At 57.1% G+C, this 19,953-nt stretch overlaps 1 protein-coding gene and 1 long non-coding RNA gene across 6 annotated transcripts; one reads left to right on the forward strand and one right to left on the reverse strand.

Annotated features, from left to right (window-relative positions):
* Positions 1 to 328: 328 nt before the first annotated feature.
* Aire (autoimmune regulator) lies at positions 329 to 7,858 on the reverse strand. Of its 5 annotated transcripts, none has more exons than XM_013505368.1 (14): positions 7,691 to 7,858; positions 7,148 to 7,322; positions 6,793 to 6,948; positions 6,441 to 6,515; positions 5,730 to 5,843; positions 4,734 to 4,882; positions 4,555 to 4,635; positions 3,766 to 3,878; positions 3,223 to 3,322; positions 2,563 to 2,739; positions 1,860 to 1,981; positions 1,671 to 1,764; positions 1,348 to 1,416; positions 329 to 550 (listed from the first exon to the last, which is right to left on the reverse strand). In XM_013505368.1, the coding sequence occupies exons 1-14, from the start codon at positions 7,838 to 7,840 to the stop codon at positions 473 to 475; spliced, it is 1,653 nt and encodes a 550-aa protein (XP_013360822.1). In that variant the 5' UTR covers positions 7,841 to 7,858; the 3' UTR covers positions 329 to 472. The 5 variants fall into 5 exon arrangements, with proteins under 5 accessions (XP_013360822.1, XP_013360819.1, XP_013360828.1 ...); XM_013505365.1 differs by having other exon boundaries at positions 3,766 to 3,881; XM_013505374.1 differs by having other exon boundaries at positions 3,766 to 3,927; positions 5,730 to 5,860; positions 7,189 to 7,322; positions 7,691 to 7,780.
* A 72-nt stretch (positions 7,859 to 7,930) lies between these two features.
* LOC102027943 lies at positions 7,931 to 10,061 on the forward strand. Its single transcript, XR_259638.2, has 3 exons — positions 7,931 to 8,019; positions 8,520 to 8,678; positions 9,406 to 10,061. It is a non-coding gene; the product is annotated as an uncharacterized LOC102027943 (long non-coding RNA).
* Positions 10,062 to 19,953: the final 9,892 nt, after the last annotated feature.

Consider the following 19,953-nt stretch of genomic DNA (forward strand, 5'->3'; position numbering starts at 1 on the left):
AGCAAGGCTTGTGCCAGGAAGCACGACAACGACTCCACTGACCTGGAAGCTAGGACTTCCTGTGGTCGTTTCGGTCTCCTCATCCCTCTGAGGAAACAAGCTGAAGAGGGAGTCACGGTGTTGGCAGGGGTGATCAACCCAGATTACCAAGGGGAAGCTGGGCTCTTACAGGGCCTTGGGCACCACAGCTAGGGCCCCAATGCTCCCCAGAGCACGGGGTACTTCCTGCACCCAGTCCTTCCTTTCCCATCTGGTGGGAGACCAGCCTGGACCGCAGCACCTGGCGTACGGAACCCCCAAGCGCGCACCCGCTGCATAAGACCTCAAACGCCAGAAGTAACTTTAATTTCAGGGTACACATGACCTCGGGCCCCACCCCATGGACGTCTGCAAAAGTGGCCGGGTGCCGGAAGGAGTGTGCAGGGCTCTCCAGGCGCGAGGATGTGGGTGCGGGGCGGGGTCCACGGCGCGGTCAGGAGAAGGACGGCGCCTCAGCCAGAGGGCGGGCCATGCTCTGGATTGCCCACTGCAGGATGCCATCGAAGGAGTGCTGCCGGGAGCCAGGCTCGTCACACCCGGCAGGTGCCCGGGTCGGTGCCCACCCCCCTGCATCCACAGGACCAGGCAGTAACCCAAAACACCGCTCCACTTGACACTAACTCAGAGGGGAACAGAGGTCCGAGGCCCTAAAGGACATCACTGGGGTGGACGCCTCATCCAGCGTCCTTCACGGTGCCCACAGGGTGCAGCCCCTTGGCCGGTCTGCCCCTTGGGTGGCCTCTTCCTGGGCAGCTCTCTTCTCCTCCTGTTCCGGGGCCTGACTCTCGCCTCTCACAGGGTAGGGGGGTCATCGGGTCCCCCATTTTTCCAAGTATCTGCCCCACACCCCAGACCTCTGAGGCCTCTATCAGGCCTGAGGCCCCTGCCCTTTTCAGGCCCTGGGGCTGTACAGACACCTGTCCTGTTGGAGGTGGGCCCTGTGGTCAGCGGCCCCCCGAGATGCCACGCTGGATGTACAGGAGGGCGCGTGTGGTTATCTGTGGTGTGGAGCACTGGGGCAGTTTGTCCTCCTGACAACTCTACCTGCCTGTCTTAGGCGGGCAGCCCGAGGGGCAGAGGTAGGAGCCTGGCCTGGCTGCCTGGGGGGAAGCTGGGGCTCCAGCTGCCTCACTGGTGCTGCCGGCTGGGGACCCAGGAGCAGCAGGAGGGTAGAGAATCATGGCGGGCACGGCCAGGAAGCCCCAGGGGCGGTCACAGAGCCGTGGCCCTGGCTTCTACCCCTGAGGAGCCCCGTAGCTGAAGCACCTCGTGTGCCCACACGAGGCCTGGGTGCTGGTGACGTCGTACCTCGCTGAGGAGGGACTCCAGGTCCTCCCGGTGCAGGACAGGATCTTGGCCAGCATGGCTGTCGTCCACCTGGAACCCAGGCAGGGCAAGGGTCAACCCAGCCTGCACCCCACTGGAGACGCAGAAGTGGGTCCCTGCACGGGACAGAGCTGGGGCTGAGGTTCGGGCCATGGGCAAGCCGGGCACGGAGCTCAGGGCTGCCCGCCTGGGACTCCCAGGCTGCCTGTCCTGGTGGCCTTCTAGATAGAACAAGGGGACTTAGACTGAAATTCTCAGAACAGCGATGTGCTCCCCAGCTCCCCGGGCCCTCAGACCCCACTGACCTTGGGCGGCCCTGGGGTGCGCAGGGGGCTGGAGGCAGGCACGGCCTCCCCCAGGGCTCGGTCTCCAGAGCAGGCCTTGCAGCGCAGGCTGGGCCTGGGGGAGAAGGAGAGGCCTGGGGTGGAAGAGGCCCCAGGCTGGGGAGGGCTGATGTGGGGAGCCTCCTGCTCCTCCCTGCCCCCCATGCTCACCCCGGCCGCACTGCGACCCCCGGGAAGTGGCAGAGCCAGTGGAAGGCGGCGGCACAGTGTGCACACCGCAGCGCGTCCGTGCCGTCCCCACACACCCCACACCTCGCGCCGAGCACCTGGCCCTGTGGGGCACAGCAAGGTGAGCTGGGGAGCGGGCAGGGCCCTGGGCACGGAACCCACGTCCTTCGCACCACACCACCTCCCCAGGCCATCCAGGAACCGCGCTGCACCCGCTGGAAGCTCCAGGCTGAGGGCGTGGCCTGGAGGCCCCAGGAGTGCGCCCCGAACTGTGCTGCCCCCGACTAGGCAGGAGGGGCTGGGGGGACAGGGTAGGAGGCTCCCGACTTGAGGGACTCTCCCTGGCTCTTCCCCTGCCTTGGGTCAGGGTTGGGGTGAAACCCAGGCTGGAGCTGGGGTAGGGGGTTCCAAGCAATGGGAGAATGTGTGGCTCTGGGGCAGGCCATCCAGGAACCCCCCACTCCAGCTGCACACACGCGCACACACAGGCACACGCACACTTCCAGGTGCCCGCCAGCAGTCCCACACTCCCAGCTCCTCACCACTCCCTTCAGACCTGCAGATCCCAAACCTCACCTGCTGCACCCCTTCTGCCCAGCAGGCCCCTCCTGTTCCGCTTTATCCTGGCTCCTGAGGTCCTGAGCTGGGACAGCACCCTGACCCCGGCCCTGCCTGCCCGGCTTACCTGCTGCCCCTCAGGGACGGCGCTCAGCAGTGGGCGCAGGGCTGAGGGCTCCAGCATGGGCAGGGGGGCTGCAGGAGGCGGGGCCAGCAAGTGGGTGTAGGAGAGAGCAGGGTCCGAGTGGGGCTCCCTGGGCAGGGCCCGCACGTCCTCACCGGAGGCCCGAGGCCCTTGGAGGACCTGGAACCCAGGGGGAGCTCTCAGAGCACCACAGGGCTGCTGCCCGGCAGAGCCTGGAGCCCAGGACCCCAGGGACGTGGAGCTCCGAGCTGGGGAAGGGCCGGGGAGGGGCAGGATGCCGCACTGGGTGCCGCTGGAGTGGTCTGGCAGCCCAGCAGGCAGGACGCCCAGCCAAGCCCAGTGGCCCTTTCTGCATCTAAGAGGGGGCTGTGGCCTCAGGGCTATCAAGGCAAACACAGTGCATAGAACAGGGTGTGTGTCACCACACGAGCTCAGACACACGAGAAGGCCAGCAGAGGCCGAAGTCCATCCCCTGCGCCAGGGCAGGGAGGAGGGGGATATGCGAGGCAGGCCTCATGCCCTGCAGGAAGCCCCGGGCTGGGCTCACGCACGTGGGCACCCATCAGGAGGACATGGCCAGGAGGGGCAGCTCCAGGTGAGACGGGACAGGAAGGGGACCCAGCCAGGAGGAGGACTGCGTACCGGGGTCTCTGCAGGTGGTTCTGGGGGCCGGGGCTCCTGGGCCTGGCCCGGTGCCTGCTGGCCGCTCCCCTGTAGGCAGCATGAGCACCTCCAGGTGCCACTGCTCCCGTTGTCACCGGTCACGGCGTGCAAGACAAAGTGGAGACCATAGACCGCAGACTCACCAGGCACGGTGGGGAAACTGAGGCCTGGGCAGGGAGCAGGCTGGGCCACGAGGGCCAGTGAGCGGGAGAGCCCGCAGAGGGCACGGAGGAGGAGCTACGGCCCCTGGCCCTGGTCACGGCAGTAGTGCCAGAGCTTTGGCTGGAACTCAGGTCTATAGGTCCCTGCAAGCCCCTCCCCCAGTCTGCTGTGCCCAGTGGGCAGAAGGCCCCAGCACAGGACCGAGAGGGGACCTGTGCCCTGCTCGGGGCTCCCACAGGCGCCTGGGGTGTGCACCTCCACAGCCTCTGTCCCAGCCAGCGCCTCCTGGGCTCCTCCCGGTCAGGCCTGGTGGGCAGTGGTCCTGGCACAGGGGCTAGGCAAGTGATAGGTGCTGCTCACCTGGGGATCTCCCGCAGGGGCGGGGACAGGCAGGCCAGGTGGAAGGCCCGGGGACAGCCGTCACAGCAGATGAGCTCCCCACCGTCCCGGCACACGGCGCACTCGTCCTCGTTCTTCTGAGCAGGAGACAGTCGCCCATGCAGACCCCGGCCGGGCTGTGCCCTGCAGACCCCAGCAGCGCCCCCTGCAGGCCCGGCCAGACCCTCCCAGATGCAGCTTTCAGGCCAGCCCTCGGGGAAGGCTGGGGCCAGGGTGTCTCCTATCAGCTGCAGGCACCTGCTGTCCCCTCCCTGAGCCTCCACCCTCCCTGAACCTCCCCAGATGGTGCCCGCCATGCTCTCAGAGGTCCCTGGGCTTCCAGGCTGGGCTAGCCCTGCGCCGTAACCATGGCCACCGTGACCACCTTGCCTGACCCCTGCCCATCCGGACCTCCCCCAGGTGTAGGTCACAGCAGTTCCACCTCGTCCAGAGACAGTGCTGTGACCAGGACAAGCTGGCTGGCCCCGGGGACCCTCCAGTGCTAGCTGACCACACCCCACATCCCAGCCCAGTGAGAGGCTCAGTACAATCTGGACCAAGCTCTGTCCAGTTTGGAAAACCTCACTTTTTCCATGTTTCTTGAAATTTTACAGTTGTGGTTTATCAGAAAAAAATAACTGCCGGCTGAGGAAGAGGAGGAGGAGGGAGGAGAGGGCGGGCACAGATGGCTGTCTGGGCACCTAGTGCCCAGGACGGGACACGGGCTGCATAGGGCACGGAGCTGCCCTGTGGCGCAGGGTGTTCATTTACCTGGTGGAGCTGCGGCTCGCTGGCTGGGGCTGCAGAGGTGGGGACGCCGGCCTGCTGGCCGAGCCGAGGCTCTCCTCCAGCCTGGGAGGGGTCAGCAGTGGGGCAGTGAGGGGCTGCACTGTGGGGGTGGGCAGATGCCCAGGCTGGGGCCTCCCAGGAGTGGGCAGAGCAGCACTTACGGGGGCACAGCCCTGGGCTCCCTTGGCCCGGACCAGAGGCTTCGGGACCCCGCTGCCATTGCGGGCCTTGTTCTTGCTGCCACCAGGGTCTTCGAACTTGCTGGGGGTGTAAAACTCCCCCCCAACCTGGATGCACTTCTTGGAGCCCCCTGGGAGGAGATGTTGGGGAACATCCTGGGCTCTGCAGTGCTGCCAGCAAGGTGGGGCCTCAGGCAGAGATAATCTGCACTTCCCAACCACCCGCAACACTGCAGCAAGCGCAGGCCCAGTGCTGCGTGCAGAGAGATTCTGCCAAGCTGCGGGGTCCCCCATCCCTGTCCGCCCAGAACCTCAGCGTAGGAGCTATTTGGAACTAGGGTCTGTGCCGACATAATTGGTTCTGGTGAAGTCACACTGGACCCTAAATCCAGCGACTGGTGTCCTTACAAAGGAGAGGACCTGAGAGTGATAGCCACGTGCTGCCAGGAGGAGACCACAGCCTGAGCACCCTGCCACGCAGCGAGGGCACAGAAGCGGGCAGCACCAGGCCTTGGAGAGGCAGAAAGGAGGGAGAGAGGTGGCCTTGCCCACGCCTCACTTTGGGAGCCTGCCGTCGTGCGCCACCCAGCCTGTGGCAGTTTGTGGGAGCCAGCGGTGTGTGACGCCTGGGCCAGCCCTGCTGGTCCCGGTCAGAGCCGTGGGTGACTGCACGGTCAGCAGGCTGGCTCCCGGTGCCGGGGTGCAAGGGGACCAGACAGGAAGTGTCGGGGGGAGGTGGCAGGGAATCTAGGGCCAGTGGAGTAGAGCAGGCACCCGAGGTCAGAGCACACAGGCAGGACTTCCTTAGGGCGTGACTGACCACCCGCAGGGTCAGACCACTGCCCACCCCTCTCTCCCAAGGCTGCAGGCACAAGCGGGACTCTGGTGGCCTCCCTGTCTGCTCTGGGGCAGCAGGGGCAAGCAAAGGGCAGGGTCCTCCGCCCACCCAGGGCAGGCCAGTCCCCGCCATGCACCCACCTGACTCAAACACCTGCTGGATGAGGATGCCCTCCACCGCCCCACGGGCTCCGGCGACGTCCCCCGAGGCCATGGCCACTGCCCTCTGGACCGAAGCTGACATGGTCTGAATTCCTGGAGAAGGGACGGCCCTGGTGGGGGTCATCGGCTGGGAAGAGAGTTCCTGGCCCCTACTCCATAACGGGCAGCAGGGCGGACATTGGGCAAGTGTGGGCAGGGCCTGGGCAGCGGCATCCTCTTTCCTGCTGACCAGGGGACGCAGCCTCACCCCGAGGGCAGCCCACAAGTGAGGAGAGCGGAGCACCTTGCATGCCTGTGTGCCCAGGCACACGAGAGGTGTGTGCATGCACGTGAGCGTGCCCCAGGGACCCGGGCCCAGTGCTGTGCTGTGGGGCACAGAGTTCCCAGCACTGGGGAGCCCCGGGAACACAGGTCTGTGGGGTCAGGAGCCTTGGGAAAGGGGCAGACAGAAAAGGGGCAAGCTGGCACAGCAGCTGGGCCCCCAAGGACAGGAGCGTCTGTGGGGTCAGAGGTGGGAGCCGGAAGGAGCGTCCAGAGCAAGGCCTGTGGTGAGGGTGAAGGCAGGATCCTACCGGGACCAGGCAGCCCATTTTCCCCGGGTCTGGTTGTGCCACAGAGGCCGGTGAGACCCTAGGATAGGACAGATCCCTGCACCGCAGGTCCCTGCAGCCCGCAACCCCCCCCACTCACCGTTCCCCAGGGGCAGGCGCTGCGGCTCCAAGTTGCCCTCTGACTTCTTAGGGGGCTTCACCTTCTGCTGGGAGCCTGCACAGGGGTGCTGGGGGCAGTGGGCTGGAGAGCACTGGGTGGGGTGGGTGCTGGGGCTCCTGGGCTCTATGCAGACCCCTTTGCTGTCAGGAACAGGAAACCCCACCCACCTGGGCACCTGGGCCACCTCACCCAGCCTCCTGGACACCTGGGAGCCTGGTGGCTGGGAGGGAGAGGCCAGGTGCCTGGTCCAGCCTGTGGGTGAAGCATCTGTGGGGAGCGGTGTTGGCCCCAGAGTGAGGGCAGGGGCCTGGCAGGCTCCTCCTGCTGGTACCTGGGCTCGGGGTGCCCTTTGGGGTCAGGGCTGCTGGTGGGGTGGCTCGGGGCTCCTCCAGGGCCTTCCTCTTGGTGGGGTGTCTGGGTGGCAGTACAGGAGCCTTAGGGCCGCTGGGGGGCTTCCTTCCCTTCCGGGGCTGGCTGAGATCGACATCTGCAGGGGGCGGGGTGCCAGGCTCAGAGCCGTCCCCAGGGCAGGGAGTAGGGGTGGCCCCGAACTGGACACCCTCGGGTAAGGGGGCTGAGGCTTCGCTCTCTGTCCCTCAGGGCCCGGTGGTCCTAGGGACTCTCCCGGCACCTCCCCAAACACCTCCCTCTCCTGTTGTACCCCACGCTGGCACTGCCCAGCCCACCTTTGGGGAAGCTGTCCAGGATGGGCCGCAGCCCGCCGTACCGCTGCAGGTGGTAGTCTTTGAAGAGGACCCTCCAGAAGTCGGCGATGGCCGCGGCGTCCTGGGCCAGCAGCCAGGACAGCAGGGCATGGAAGGCCTGGGGACAGCCCTCCTTCTCCATCAGCCGCAGTGTCTCCTGGGACAACAGCTGTGTGGGGCCCTGCCTGGCACCCGCCTCCTGCTGCCCCCCACCTGGCCCCGAGGGGTCGCTCCCTGGGGTGGGCGTGGGCTTGGCGCAGAGTGCGGGTGGGGGCTGGAACAAGTTTGCGGAGGCTCCCGGGTTCCAGGAAAGGCTGGGGGCGCTGGGGCTGCCTTGTGGGTGGGTGCGGGGTGGCACAGGGCAGGTGGGGGCTGGGAGGGGGCCCACCTGCCATGATCTTCAGGGGACCACCCCCAGTTTAGAAGAGGAGGGGGAGGCTGGGGACCCGGGGTCGGGGGTCCACAGGGAACCAGCCCTGGGCTTCATCCCCCAGCGCGCGGGTGGGGTCGGGGGTCGGGGTCCACCTGGAACTTGTCCTCGGGGACGACGTCGTGGTCGGCGAGCGAGTGCAGCAGCGGGAAGGCGCTGTCCACGGCCACTGCGATCTCCGTGCGGTGCAGCCTCAGCAGGCGGCGCAGCACCACGTCCCCGCCCGCGCGGGCCTCGCCGGCCATGGTGTCCCCGGCCCCGCGCGGGACAGCTGCGCCGCCTGCCGGCCCCGCCGCGCGCACACCTGGCGGGCACCAGCGCCCGGCTGTTATACTGCCCGGCCCAGGAAAGAGCAAAGGCCTCTGGTCCGGGAGCCAATCAGGGCCGGAGATCCCACGGACCGAGCGGAACAGCTGCTGACCTGGTAAGGATGTTCCTACGCAGGAAGCTCCTAACCCTGACGGCCGGCCCTGCTCCCCGGGGCAAGGGCAAAGCCCGCTTCTGGGGTCCGAGCTGCTCCTGGGCCGCCCCGATGCGCTGCGCTGGACACCTGATGGCTGCTTAGGAAACCCCTGGAGGGGCGGCGGGATTGGGCAGTGGTCTCTGGGGGACCTCCACGTTGCTGTGCCGTCCCTTGCAGGTGTCCCAGACCTGGGGCACAGCGGGAGGAGACAGGATGTCGTGGGTGCTGGTGCGGGTATCCACTGAGCAGGGACCAAGTCCGGGCACTTAGAAAACGAAGTCACAGGGAGGGCGGCTGATGCCAGGCTCGGGAGCTCTGGTCCTTGTCCCTGTGGACGGGGCCACCCCAAGGGCCTGGTGGAGGCAGGAACAGAGCTGAGGGACGGTGGCTCTTGGAGGTTAGGCTTTTTTTTTCTTTTTTTCCAGTACCAGGAATCGAACTCACAACCTTGCACTTGCCAGGCAGGCGCTGTGCCACTGAGCTAAACCCCCAGCCCTGGTGGCTCTTGGAGGAATGGTGCCACTGCAGACACTGGGCGCAGCCTCCCGGAGGGCGGCTGGAGCAGAGGAGCACAGGTCCTCGATGGACGCTGGTGCAGTGTCCCCAGCCGGCACCGTGTGGTAGGTACAGGGCCTGGATCTTTGGGGACACAGCTCAAGGTGGTCCTGCAGAATCTGGCTTAGGAGCCGGGCGTGGTAGCACATGCCTGTAATCCCAACACTCAGGAGGCTGAGGCAGGAGGATCATTGTGAGTTCGAGACCAGCCTGGGCTACAAAGTGAGCTCAAGGCCAGCCTGAACTGCATAGCGAGACCCTGTCTCAAAAAGACCAAAAAAAAAGAATCTGGCCTAAGAGCCATCAGGTCAAGACCATGCTAGGGTGGGGACCTGTCCATGGTGGATAGAGGCACAGAGTGGACACAATGCCAGGAGGCCTAGGGCAGCAGGACACAGGAGAAGGGCCATCACCAGACTGGACAGAGGGCCAGCCCCGGGAGGGCAGTGCCAGGATCTCATGCTGGGGGGACAGCAGGTGAGATGCAGGAAGCCTGGTGGGGTCCTCCTCCAGCCCTTAGGCCCCAGGTCCCTGAGAGTCCTCCCAGACCTCAGTGGTATCTGGGAACCAGACAGGAGGGAGACACACGGTCAGCCTGGGGAGCAGGCGCTGGGGAGTTGGGGAGCTGTGGGGGGATCTGGTGTCATCTCAGAGCCAGGCCAAGTGTGGTTGTCAGGAAAGTGGTTGAAGCCAGGCATGGTGGCACACCCCTATATTCCCAGCACTCGGGAGGCTGAAGCAGGAGGCTGCTGCTGGCCTCCCCCTCTGTCTCTCCCACTGTGTCTACTGCAGAAACCTTACAGAAGGTGGAAGTCACGGCCCGCAGACATGACCCTGCCTGTTCTGGAATGTTCTGTTCACTAAAGGCGCTGGGGCCTCTGGGCCCCAGAGGTCGCATGTATGGCACTCAGGTGCCAGAGACCAGGGAGGAGCAGGTGCTGCGGCTCACGTGGCTTAGCTTCCCCCTCCCGACTTCAGCACCCTGCTCATTTTTGACTTTGGTGTTTGTCGGTCCACGTTGGCAGCCCGTAATGATTCCGCGCCTTGTCGGGAGCTGCTTCACGTCCATACCATCTCCACTCTTCAAGGCCCCTTTGTCCGCTAGTTTCGTGTGCTGAATCATCTAACTGAGATGTTTTTGGTTGTTGGTGGCATGCCTTCTTTCTAAATCAAGGTTTTACTGTCACTTAACGTCTTCGCGGGGGCAGTATTGGAGATGGACCCAGGGTGCTCTGGCACTGAGCTACGTCCCCAGCACTTTTCATTTGTTATTTTGAGAAGGGATCTCATGGGGTTTCCCAGGCCGGCCTCGAGGCTGTGATCTTCCTGGCTCAGGGCCCCAAGAAGCTGGGATTATAGGCGGGTCCCGCCGTGTCTGGCAAGGGAGGTCTTTTAATGGAACAATTGATTTTCTTCATGTCATAAAAATAAAGAGTTTTTTCATCTTACTTTGTTTGCCTTTTTTTAACTTATAGTTTCATATCCTTTTTCTTATATTTGCTGGTTTGATGGGCTATGTTGGATTCCTCTTTTTAAAAATGCTTATTACTTTGGACATTCTGTAATTTCCGTCCCAGCAGTGATTACCTTTTCTTTGTACTCGTAATTAGAAGTGTTCATAGGCCTTTCATTGTTTTACAATAAGGTGCCTGTGGAAATCTCATAATCTGACTTTGCTGTGATCAGTTCCACTCCCCTTGTCCCTTGGTCCTTCCTCAGCGCACTCTAATGTCACAGCCTGCAGCCCAGGGACTTTCTCTCCCCAGATGGGGACTCTCAGACAGAAGGAACCGGTAAAGGGGAATTTAAAACCGCCAAGCAAGATCAACGACTGCACCCTGAGGTCTGAAAGCCCCGCGTGCTCTCAGGTGCACCTGTGTCACAGGTACGGGCCTGACCGTTGCGGGCAGGCATCCATCAGCCTCTCACCGGAGGCCAACAGAGGCCCCGTAGAGTTTCAGACTTTCCACCACCCTGTGGGGGTTTCTGCCACGGACAGAGCCAGCCGGTGACCTGGAGCTGGCGGGCGATGCCTCAAGGGGTTGAGGCTGGTGTTGAGGTTGGGTCCTCTAAGAAGCTTCAGCTCTGTCTGTGCTGCAGTGGCCTCACTGGGCCAGTATCATAGCAGTGGCCAGCGCCCGCCCGCTCCTGTCCCTCTACCACATGGATAGCAAAGGTCTCCGGGCCAGTCAGGGCAGGCAAGGGAGCACCTGCCTTATGGGGGAGAGACGGGACGGAAACCAACGTCCCTCTGAAGGGGCAGGGGGGAGGCCAGACACACTTCTGCCTCGGGGACAGCAGGGACCTGTCCCTTGGTTCTCCAGGCTCTGGCCCCGCCGGTGCACGCAGGCTGATCGGAAGGCTAATCAGCCCACACCCCGGGGAAGGTCTGGCCTTGGGTAGAAGGCTGGTGTATGTAACACGGAATGGCTCTCAGCGGTGCCCCCTTTTAAGGGAAAATTTTTGCTGCATCTGGGCATTCTAGACATAAAGAAGCTGCTGAAGTATGATAGAGTTAGAAAATCATATCCTGGAGCCAGGTGTGGTGGCACACACCTGTAATACCAGTGGTGGGGAGGCTGAGGCAGGAGGATCGACACTAGTGCAAGGCCATCCTGGGCTATATAGTGAGACCCTGCCTCAAAAAAAAGAATAATGAAATCACATCCTGTAAATGCCCATTTGTTTAAGAAAAATAATCACAGAAAAGGAAAATCCTCTGGAAGTGACTTTGAAATAGAATTTGTCAGACTGAGGGAGGATAGAGGAAATAAAAAGGTAAAAAGGAGACAGGGAAGTCATAACTAAAAATTTTTGTTCTGTTTTGTTTTGTTTTGTTTTGAGACAGGGTCTAGCTGTGTAGTTCAGGCTGGTCTTGAACTCACTATGTAGCCCAGGGTGGCTTTGAACTCAAATCGATCTTCCTGCCTCAGCCTCCATTGCGCTGCGATTACAGGTGTGTGCCACCACACCCAGCAAAAGTGGACTTTCAAGAAGCCTTTGACTTCTTCAACTCAGTCCAAGTCAGCCAAGCTGCCCCACATCAGATTCCCTTGGTCAAATTTAGGCTCCTTTCCCTCCAGACTCATCACATCCGGCCTCCACCCTGCCCCCTCAGAGGGGTGCTGGTTTCTGTCCCGTCCCTCCCCCATAAGGCAGGAGCTCCCCTGCAGCCCTGACCCACCCAGAGACTGCCTTTGCTCTCCATGTCGGAGAGGGACAGGAGCGGTGGGTGCTGTGATCCTGCTGCTGTGATCCCAGCCCTGTGAAGTCTCTTGGGAGACCCAGCCTCAACCCCACCCTCAGTTGCATGAAGAATTGCCCACCAGCTCCAGGTCATGGAACTGGAAGTTCATAAATTGACTTCAGCAAAAACATGAGGAGCAGGAGGCTGATCGCAACACAAAGGTACAGGTAGGTGGAGAGAATCCAAGGAACACTCACACCATCCTTGTAAAGAAGGAGCGACCGGGCTCGGCTGTAGGTGAATGGGCCACGCCCTCCGCGGGGACACCCACCTTTCCTGAGCTTCCAGCCTGCAAGAGAAGTGAAGTGCTCCCACTCTGGCAAACAAGCGCCTCTCTCAGGAACCACAAGCTGTTCCTCCAAGGGCGCAATTTGACATTTCTGCCTGGCAAACTTTCCTGACCCTCACTGAGGATGCCAAGGCCGACCGCCATCCATGTCATTCAGTGTTAGGGGACCTGGAGCAGGAGGAAGGGAAGGAGGGTCTGAAGGAGACACTGTTCATATTGTCACTTGTGTGTTGTGTGTGTTTTATTTACCACTCACTTATTTTTTTTGTTTTGTTTTTGTTTTGTTTTGTCTTTTTGAGACAGGGTCTCGCTATGCAGTTCAGGCTGGCTTTGAGCTCAGTTTGTAGCCCAGGTTGGCCTCGAACTTGCAACGATCCTCCTGCCTCAGCCTCCCAAGTGCTGGGATTACAGGTGTGTACCACCATGCCCAGTTATCTACCATTTATATATACAGTGAAGCCTTGGTTTGGGAGCATTAATTCGTTCCTGAAACATGCTTGTAAGCCAAAGCACTTACACACCAAAGCGAATTCCCCTATAAGAATAATGGAAACTCCGGTGATTTGCTCCACCACCCAAAAATATTCACATAAAAATGATTACAAAGCCAGGTGTGATGGTACATGTCTGTAATCCCAGCATTCAGGAGGCTGAAGTAGGAGGATCGCTGCAAGTTCAAGGCCAGCCTGGTCTACATAGTGAGACCCTGTGTCAGCCCCCCATGATTACAATGCTGTAATATAGTACAAAATAATAAAATAAAACATATAAAGCAAAATAAATTAAGCTTTGAAAACCTCCATGGCTGGTGTAAAGGAGACAAGAGAGAGGAGGGTTACTGTGCAGGACTAAAGGAATCACTGCCACCCCTCGGTTCAACGGGATCCTTTTCTTCTCATGCAGCTTTGACAAGGAATCTATCCAATGACACTTGCTCTGCCTCTTCTTGAGGATTTTGTGGAAATGTGACATCGCATTGTTATCAAACAGATTCATCACTCGAACTGCTACAGCCTCATTTGGGTGCTGCTTTTCTACAGAATTTTGCACTGCTTCTTTTTTTTGTGTGTGTGTGTGTTTTAGACAGGGTTTTGCTATGCAGTTCAGGCTGGCCTTGAGCTCCCTTTGTAGCCCAGGCTGGTCTCAAACTCATGACAATTTCCCTGCCTCAGCCTCCCGAGTGCTGGGATTATAGGCGTGCGCCACCATACCCAGCATTTGCACTGCTTCTCACACTTTACACATCTCCCTAATTTCATGTGAAGTGAGGGGCTCCTCCACCTTTTTCTTCTCCTCCTCTGTAGACAAGATCTCCTCCATAACCTCTTGCTGCTCGAGACCATAATCCACAATCCCCTGGGCGGCGGGGACTGCTGGCTCAGTTGTGATCATGTATTCAGCATCACTGTCTTGGTTACTTTTCTCTCGTTGCTGAGACAAAATGCCCAGTGCCCAAAATTAAGGAAGGAAAGGTTTATTTAGCTCAGTTTGTGGAGGTTTCAGTCCATACTTGGCTGGCTCCGAGGCAGGGTGGCACATGGCAGAGGGCAACCCTTCATGGCAGTGAAAGACAGCAAAAGCAGCCAGAGTGAAAGGGGGGAGTGGCAGAGCTAGCAGGCCTCTTTCCCTCCCTTATACTGTAAGCAGGCTGCCTCCACCGGTGGGGTGTGTAGCACTCACACCCTCTGCGTGTCCTCCTCCTGCACAGGCTCAGGGTGATACAAGGGAAGCACCCTGGCTCCCTGCTGAGTCACATAGTTGTCCTTCTAAACTTCTCACATTGACACAGTGGACAACATCTAGAGCCCTAAGGGTGTGTCCTTCTCACCCCAGGATATAGCACTGCTGAGTTACTTAGTCAAGCCTCTAGACTCCTCAAGTTGACACAGTGTATCCACCGTAACAATCATATACTTCTCATACTGCAAGACAACTCTTGTGTCTTAGTTACTTTTCTCATTGCTGAGACAAAATATCTGACACCCAAAGGGGAAAAGGTCCCTTTAGCTCAGTTTGTAGAGGTTTCAGTCCATAATCGGCTGGCTCCAGGCAGGGTGGTACATGGCAGAGGGGCAAGAGATCCTGGCAGTGGGAAGCAACAGAAGAGAAAGTGCGATGAGCCTCTTTCTGTCCCTTACATTGTATCCAGCCTACCGGGATCAGGGCAGTGCCAACCCAGGCAGTGGACTGACCCAGAAAGCCACCCTTAGTGAATCAATCACATACTCTAGATTTGGCAACTTCTGAAAACACTGTGACACATGAGGCTTTGGGGGAACATCTAGACACAGCCATAACATTCCACCTCAGGCCCCTAAAGACTCGTGCGCATCCCTTTATGCAAAAGACATTTAGTCCATCTGCAAGAGTTGCCAAAGTCCTAACAGTTTCAGCACTGCTGAAGAGTCCAAGTAAAAAGTCTCCTCTGAGATGTAAGATGAACTCTTAGCCCTGAGCCCCTCTACAAATGAAAAGAAGGTTAAACACTTTAAATACTCCATGGGGCAAGACAGACATTTTGATTCAAAGTTACAAACAGGGATACAAAGGAATGGGACAAAGCAAGTCCAAAATCCAGCAGGGCAAATATTAAGTCCTGTAGTTCTAGGTGCAGCATGCAAGGCAATCTATGGCAAGATGAGACCTCCAAAGGGGTGGCTCTGCCCCTACAGCACTTCCAGTGGTTGAAACTCCCATGGCTTTTCTCTTGGGCCTGCTTTGCTCCCTCCTTGCAGTTTTCCTCAGATGATCCATGCGCCTGTTTTGTGGTTGATACACTGTGTCAACCTGAGTGTAGAGGCTTGGCTAAGTGACTCAGCGGTTCTGCATCCTGGGGTGAAAAGGACATGCCCTTCCTGCTCTAGGATGCTTTTTGGTATTCACCCTCAGCCTGTGCAAGAGGAGGGCACAGAGGTGGTATGGACATGGGCAGATAGCCAGCATACAATATAGGGAAGGGAAAGAGGCTTGTTCTCCCCCTTTTTTATTCTTGCTGCTTTTGCTGTTTTGCAGTGCCTTGAAGTGCCCTGCCACCCTGCCTTGCAGCCAGCTGATTATAGGCTGAAACCTCCACAAACTGAAAGCTAAATAAACCTTTCCTTCCTTAATTCTGAGCATCAGGTATTTTGTCTCAGCAACGAGAGAAAAGTAACCAAGACACCTGGCTTCTCCAACCTTCTGGGGTCCCCATTACACCTTTGGCTTCACATTCATAGCTTCACACACTGTCCTCTCAGGCACACTGCCTGGCCTCCCAGACCTTCTCCTGAAATCTAGGGGGAAGCCCTCCTGACCCCACAACTCTTGCATTCTGCATGCACCTAAAGCAAGCACCACACGGATGATGCCAAGGCCTGCTGCTAGCTGGAGCAGTAGCCAGGTTTCCCTTTCTCTTGGCTGTAGGGATCAAGTGCCTGGATTGCTGACCACTCTGAATCCAATTCCAAGGAACAAATTCTCTACTAAAGAGAGCTTTCCAGTCCTCATTGTGGCCCAGGAAGTTTATATTTGTAATCCCATGGAAAAGTGATTGGTGCTGGGTGTGGTGGCACAAACCTGTAATCCCAGCACTTGGGAGGCTGAGGCATGGGGATCATTGTGAGTTCAAGGCCAACCTGGGCTACAAAGTGAGCTCAAGACCAGCTTGAATTGCATAGGGAGACCCTGTCTCAAAAAGAAAAAAAAAAGTTATTGGAATCCTATCAAGTTAATTCCAATCTATCACTTCCAGTGCGACCCATGGTGAGAATAACATCACTAAGGCATATTTGTAGTTATGGGGAGTCAAGGAGCCCTAAGTCCAGCTAATAAGATGGTTAACCAGAACAAAGGCCTCAGTCCAGGTCTGAACTCTGGTCTTTATTGATTCATGAAGAAGGGAGTGGCTTGAGGATGAGTGCCTGTGAGAATGGTGGGACGTACATGAACACTGTGAGCTGGGCTAGGCAGGAGGCCTGAAATCACCCCTGCAAATGCAGAGAGAAGGATGTGCAGAAGGAGTAACCTGCATAACACAGCTGAGGTAGTATCTGATGTTGTGAGGTTGGTGCTTCAGCTCTGATGTGTAACCTTTTATGCCCTGGGAAGTCATAGCCTCTTATCCTGAGGCTTGATCCCGGCTGACAGTGTGGAGCGTGGCTCTCCCTCCAGCCTCGCTCACACATGCTTCTTGGGAGCTACCAAGCAGGATAACACTGCCCTTGCTTTAAAGACTACACATCAGCACCTCAGCTGGACGGATTTGCATTGCTTAAAGCCACTTGAAGGGATAAGGAAGAGTCCTAGCCAGCTCTGTATATATCAATACATGGAAATAGGGCCAGGTTTAGCCAAAAGGGAGCTAATTGCTCTTCTTTCAAGAAGAGTCATCAGATGGTCCTCCACACTCTAGGCTGTCGTCATTCTGGAACATGGTGCTCTGGAGCTTTCTTCTCAAGCCAAAATCTTTCACTTTTGCAATTCTGAGGCTGCAAAGGGTGGAGTCCTGCTGCTTCTTGTGATACCCTCAGCCCATCTTTCCTATTCTCTTGTTCCTTCTCACCAATCAAGATCTCTTCTGTTCTATCTTGGTAGTCCACAGCTTTACTGGAGTAAAGTTTCTGACCAAACTCAAGACTTTTTAAATCAATTCTTCTAGGCTCCTTTCTCTTGATTCTCAATATAAATCTGGCTAAAGCACCCAACAGCACCATACCACCACCTCAACATTAGACTGCCTTGACATTTCTTCTGCCAGATTAATTAGTCCACTCCCCTTAATGTCAGTCTCAGGGAGAGTCTCTGGACACAAGCAAAATGCAGACAAACTTTCTGCCAAGCTATAACACATATTGTCTGGAGTCCAGCCACCAATGCAGTCCTAATTCCCGGCAAAAACCCTTCATGTCTGCCCTCTACCAGCAAGATTTCTATCAACCTTTTGGTGTTTTGAGCTCTAACCAGAATTTCCCATTCAGAACAGCCTAAGGTATTCCAGCTCTACTTTTTCAGCTGGCATCTCTGAATCATTCCAAACTCTCCCAACAAGCCACTCTCAAAGGCTCTTAAACCACATGGTCAGGTAAAGTCACAGCAATGACCCCACTCCCTGTACCAAATTCTATCTTAGTTGCTTTTCCTCACTGCTGAGCCAAAATGCTCAACACCAAAAGTTAAAGGAGGAAAGGTTTATTTAGCTTGCAGTTTGTAGAGGTTTCAGTTCATAATTGGCTGGCTCCAAGGCAGGGTAGCACACGGCAGAGGGCAATAGTTTATGGTACTGAAAGAAAGCAAAAGCAACAAGAGAGGAAATTCCTACAAAAGACTGTTTTTAAAGCCACATAGGAAGGGAAATGGTTAGAGCCCCTTCTAAGCACTACATATGCATGTATCTGTCCCTTGGGCTGATAAAAATGGGGGACCTAGGCCAGAATGTTCCTAGAAGATGCTTTAAAGTATAACCTTGGTTAGGTACATGTGTGCAGTTTGCTACTATACGTGTAGTGGAAATTCAAATTCTTGTCGGAAGCCGGGCATGGTGGCGCACGCCTGTAACCTATTACTCAGGAGGCCGAGGCAGGAGGATCATTGTGAGTTCGAGACCAGCCTGGGCTACAAAGTGAGCTCAAGGCCAGCCTGAACTGCATAGTGAAACCCTGTCTAAAAAAGACAAAAAAAAAAAAATTCTTGTTGGAAATACCTCGTCTTTCTAGATGTTTAAAGTTCACACATGATAGTCAAGGGCGAAAGCAATGCCCTTTAAGTATTTTTTGTTACTTCACAGGAATGGTTGCATCCTGCAGACGGAATTGTCATGCTTGATGCCCGGGAAAGTTCTGACTGCTCACGGGGCGGGCAGGGTGTGCGGACAGAGGAGTGCGCTGTGCCTGCTAAGTAAATTCAGATTTTTTAAAAAACAAGGCCTTGCTGTGTATCGTAGGCTGGCCTCAGATTCAGCGATTCTCCTGTCTCAGCCTCCCAAGTGTGAGAATCACAGATGTGTGCTACTTTGCCTAGCAAGTGAGTTCAGCTGGTCTAGCCCAGTGGTGGGGAACCTCTGGCACACCTGTTGTTTTTCTTTTAAGACAAAAGATGTTCATGTGTGAGTTGCTTTTTCTAAATTAAAACCTCCACATTCAGGTTTAATTGCAGTGTTGGCACTTAGTGGTAAATAAGTGGGTTTGGGGTTGCAATTTGGGCGCTCGGTCTCTAAAGTGTTCGCCATCCCTGGTCCAGCCATTGCGCTATCTGTGCAGTTCAGCTGCTATTGCTGGGTGTTACAGGATAAGTCCTGATGCCCAAACTATAGTAGAAATAGAAATAACCTAGAAATATAATTCCAGTCAAATTAAATGAGGAAGAACTCCCTGCCCTACACAGACTTTGAGGCCAGTCTGAACTGCACAGACACCAACCCTGGCTCAAAGAAAAAAAAAATTAAATAAGGAATTAAAACAAAATTTGTATAACTTTTCCAGTTATTGGTAAAAGCCAGCCAATACCAGCAAATATCCAGCAAAATGTGCAAAAGGATCTACATGATGAAAAAGGTGAAATAAAACGGTAAAAGAATAAAAAGGGATGCTTCTATCACCTTTGGTGGAGAGACGGTTTTAAGGATGAAAGGAACATGAAAACAGGAATAGATCTGATGTAACAGTGTACACTGTCAGTATATAAAAAAATCCCACAAAACATCACAACATACTGTCAAGCTGAAGAAGGTTCCGGACCTGCAGATGAGGGTTACAGGAGCGTTAGTGTCTTTAACACACAGAGTTTAAGTCAGAGATAAAACAAAAAACCCGAAAATAAATACCTGAAAGTTAAGGACAAAAGAAAATGGAAGACAGCCGGGCGTGGTGGCGCACGCCTGTAATCCCAGCACTCGGGAGGCTGAGGCAGGAGAATCATTGCGAGTTTGAGACCAGCCTGGGCTGCAAAGTGAGCTCAAGACCATCCTCAACTGCACAGCCAGACCCTGTCTCAAAAGGACAAAAACAGAAGAAAAAGGAAGAGCGAAGAGATCTTTGCAGGGGATTTAGATTCCAACCCCATGGTTGGAATCAGCACCATTTCGGGTCTCATTTTGTAATTCGAACACTAGACTGTGGAAACGTGTAAAACCTATGCAGAGGAGTAAAGCTGGACTTTCTAAAGCTGAACTTTGCACAGTGTCTGCTGCCCCCGCGGGTGGGTTACTGCAGGGCTTGAGCCCCCCGGGCCTGCACGGCTCTGAGCCTGCAGCTCGAGCCCACAGCCTGGGGGGCAGCTAGGACCCCACGGTTTCCCTTTGCGCCCAGGAGATGGGGGCGTTTGGCCATTTTTGGGGGTGGCAGTGCCACCACGCCTCTGCCTGTCGAAGCCGACTTCCCGGGTTTTCTTCACTCCTGCTCTCACGGTCGCTGTGCCTCAGTCCCGAGCCTCAGTTTCCCTAGCGCCTGCCCCTTCTGACCCAGGGTCCCGAGCTGCACCTAGGGGTGCTCTCTCCCAGGCCTCCCGGTCACCTGCCTTGAGCCCCCGGGGGTTTGCCAATGTCCCGTGAGGAGGGTTCGTCAGGGCCCCTCCTCTGGCTGCCCAATGAGCCCTGCTGGACTCGACTCGGTCACCAGCCTTGCACAAGTGGGGAGCTCAGCGCCCCGGGATCTCCCCGTAATGATTGTGACCACAGCTCACGCCCACACGTTCCCACATGCCATACCCTACCCCCACCCCGCCGGCTCCCCTCTGCCCATTCTACCCCTCCCCTCCTCACTTTTTTTGGAGACAAAGTGTCACTGGCCTTGAATTCACTCTGTAGCCAGGCTGGCTTCAAACTCACAGTGAT

Source organism: Chinchilla lanigera, unplaced genomic scaffold (assembly GCF_000276665.1).
Source record: "Chinchilla lanigera isolate Chin_1 unplaced genomic scaffold, ChiLan1.0 scaffold00006, whole genome shotgun sequence".
NCBI lineage: Eukaryota > Metazoa > Chordata > Mammalia > Rodentia > Chinchillidae > Chinchilla > Chinchilla lanigera.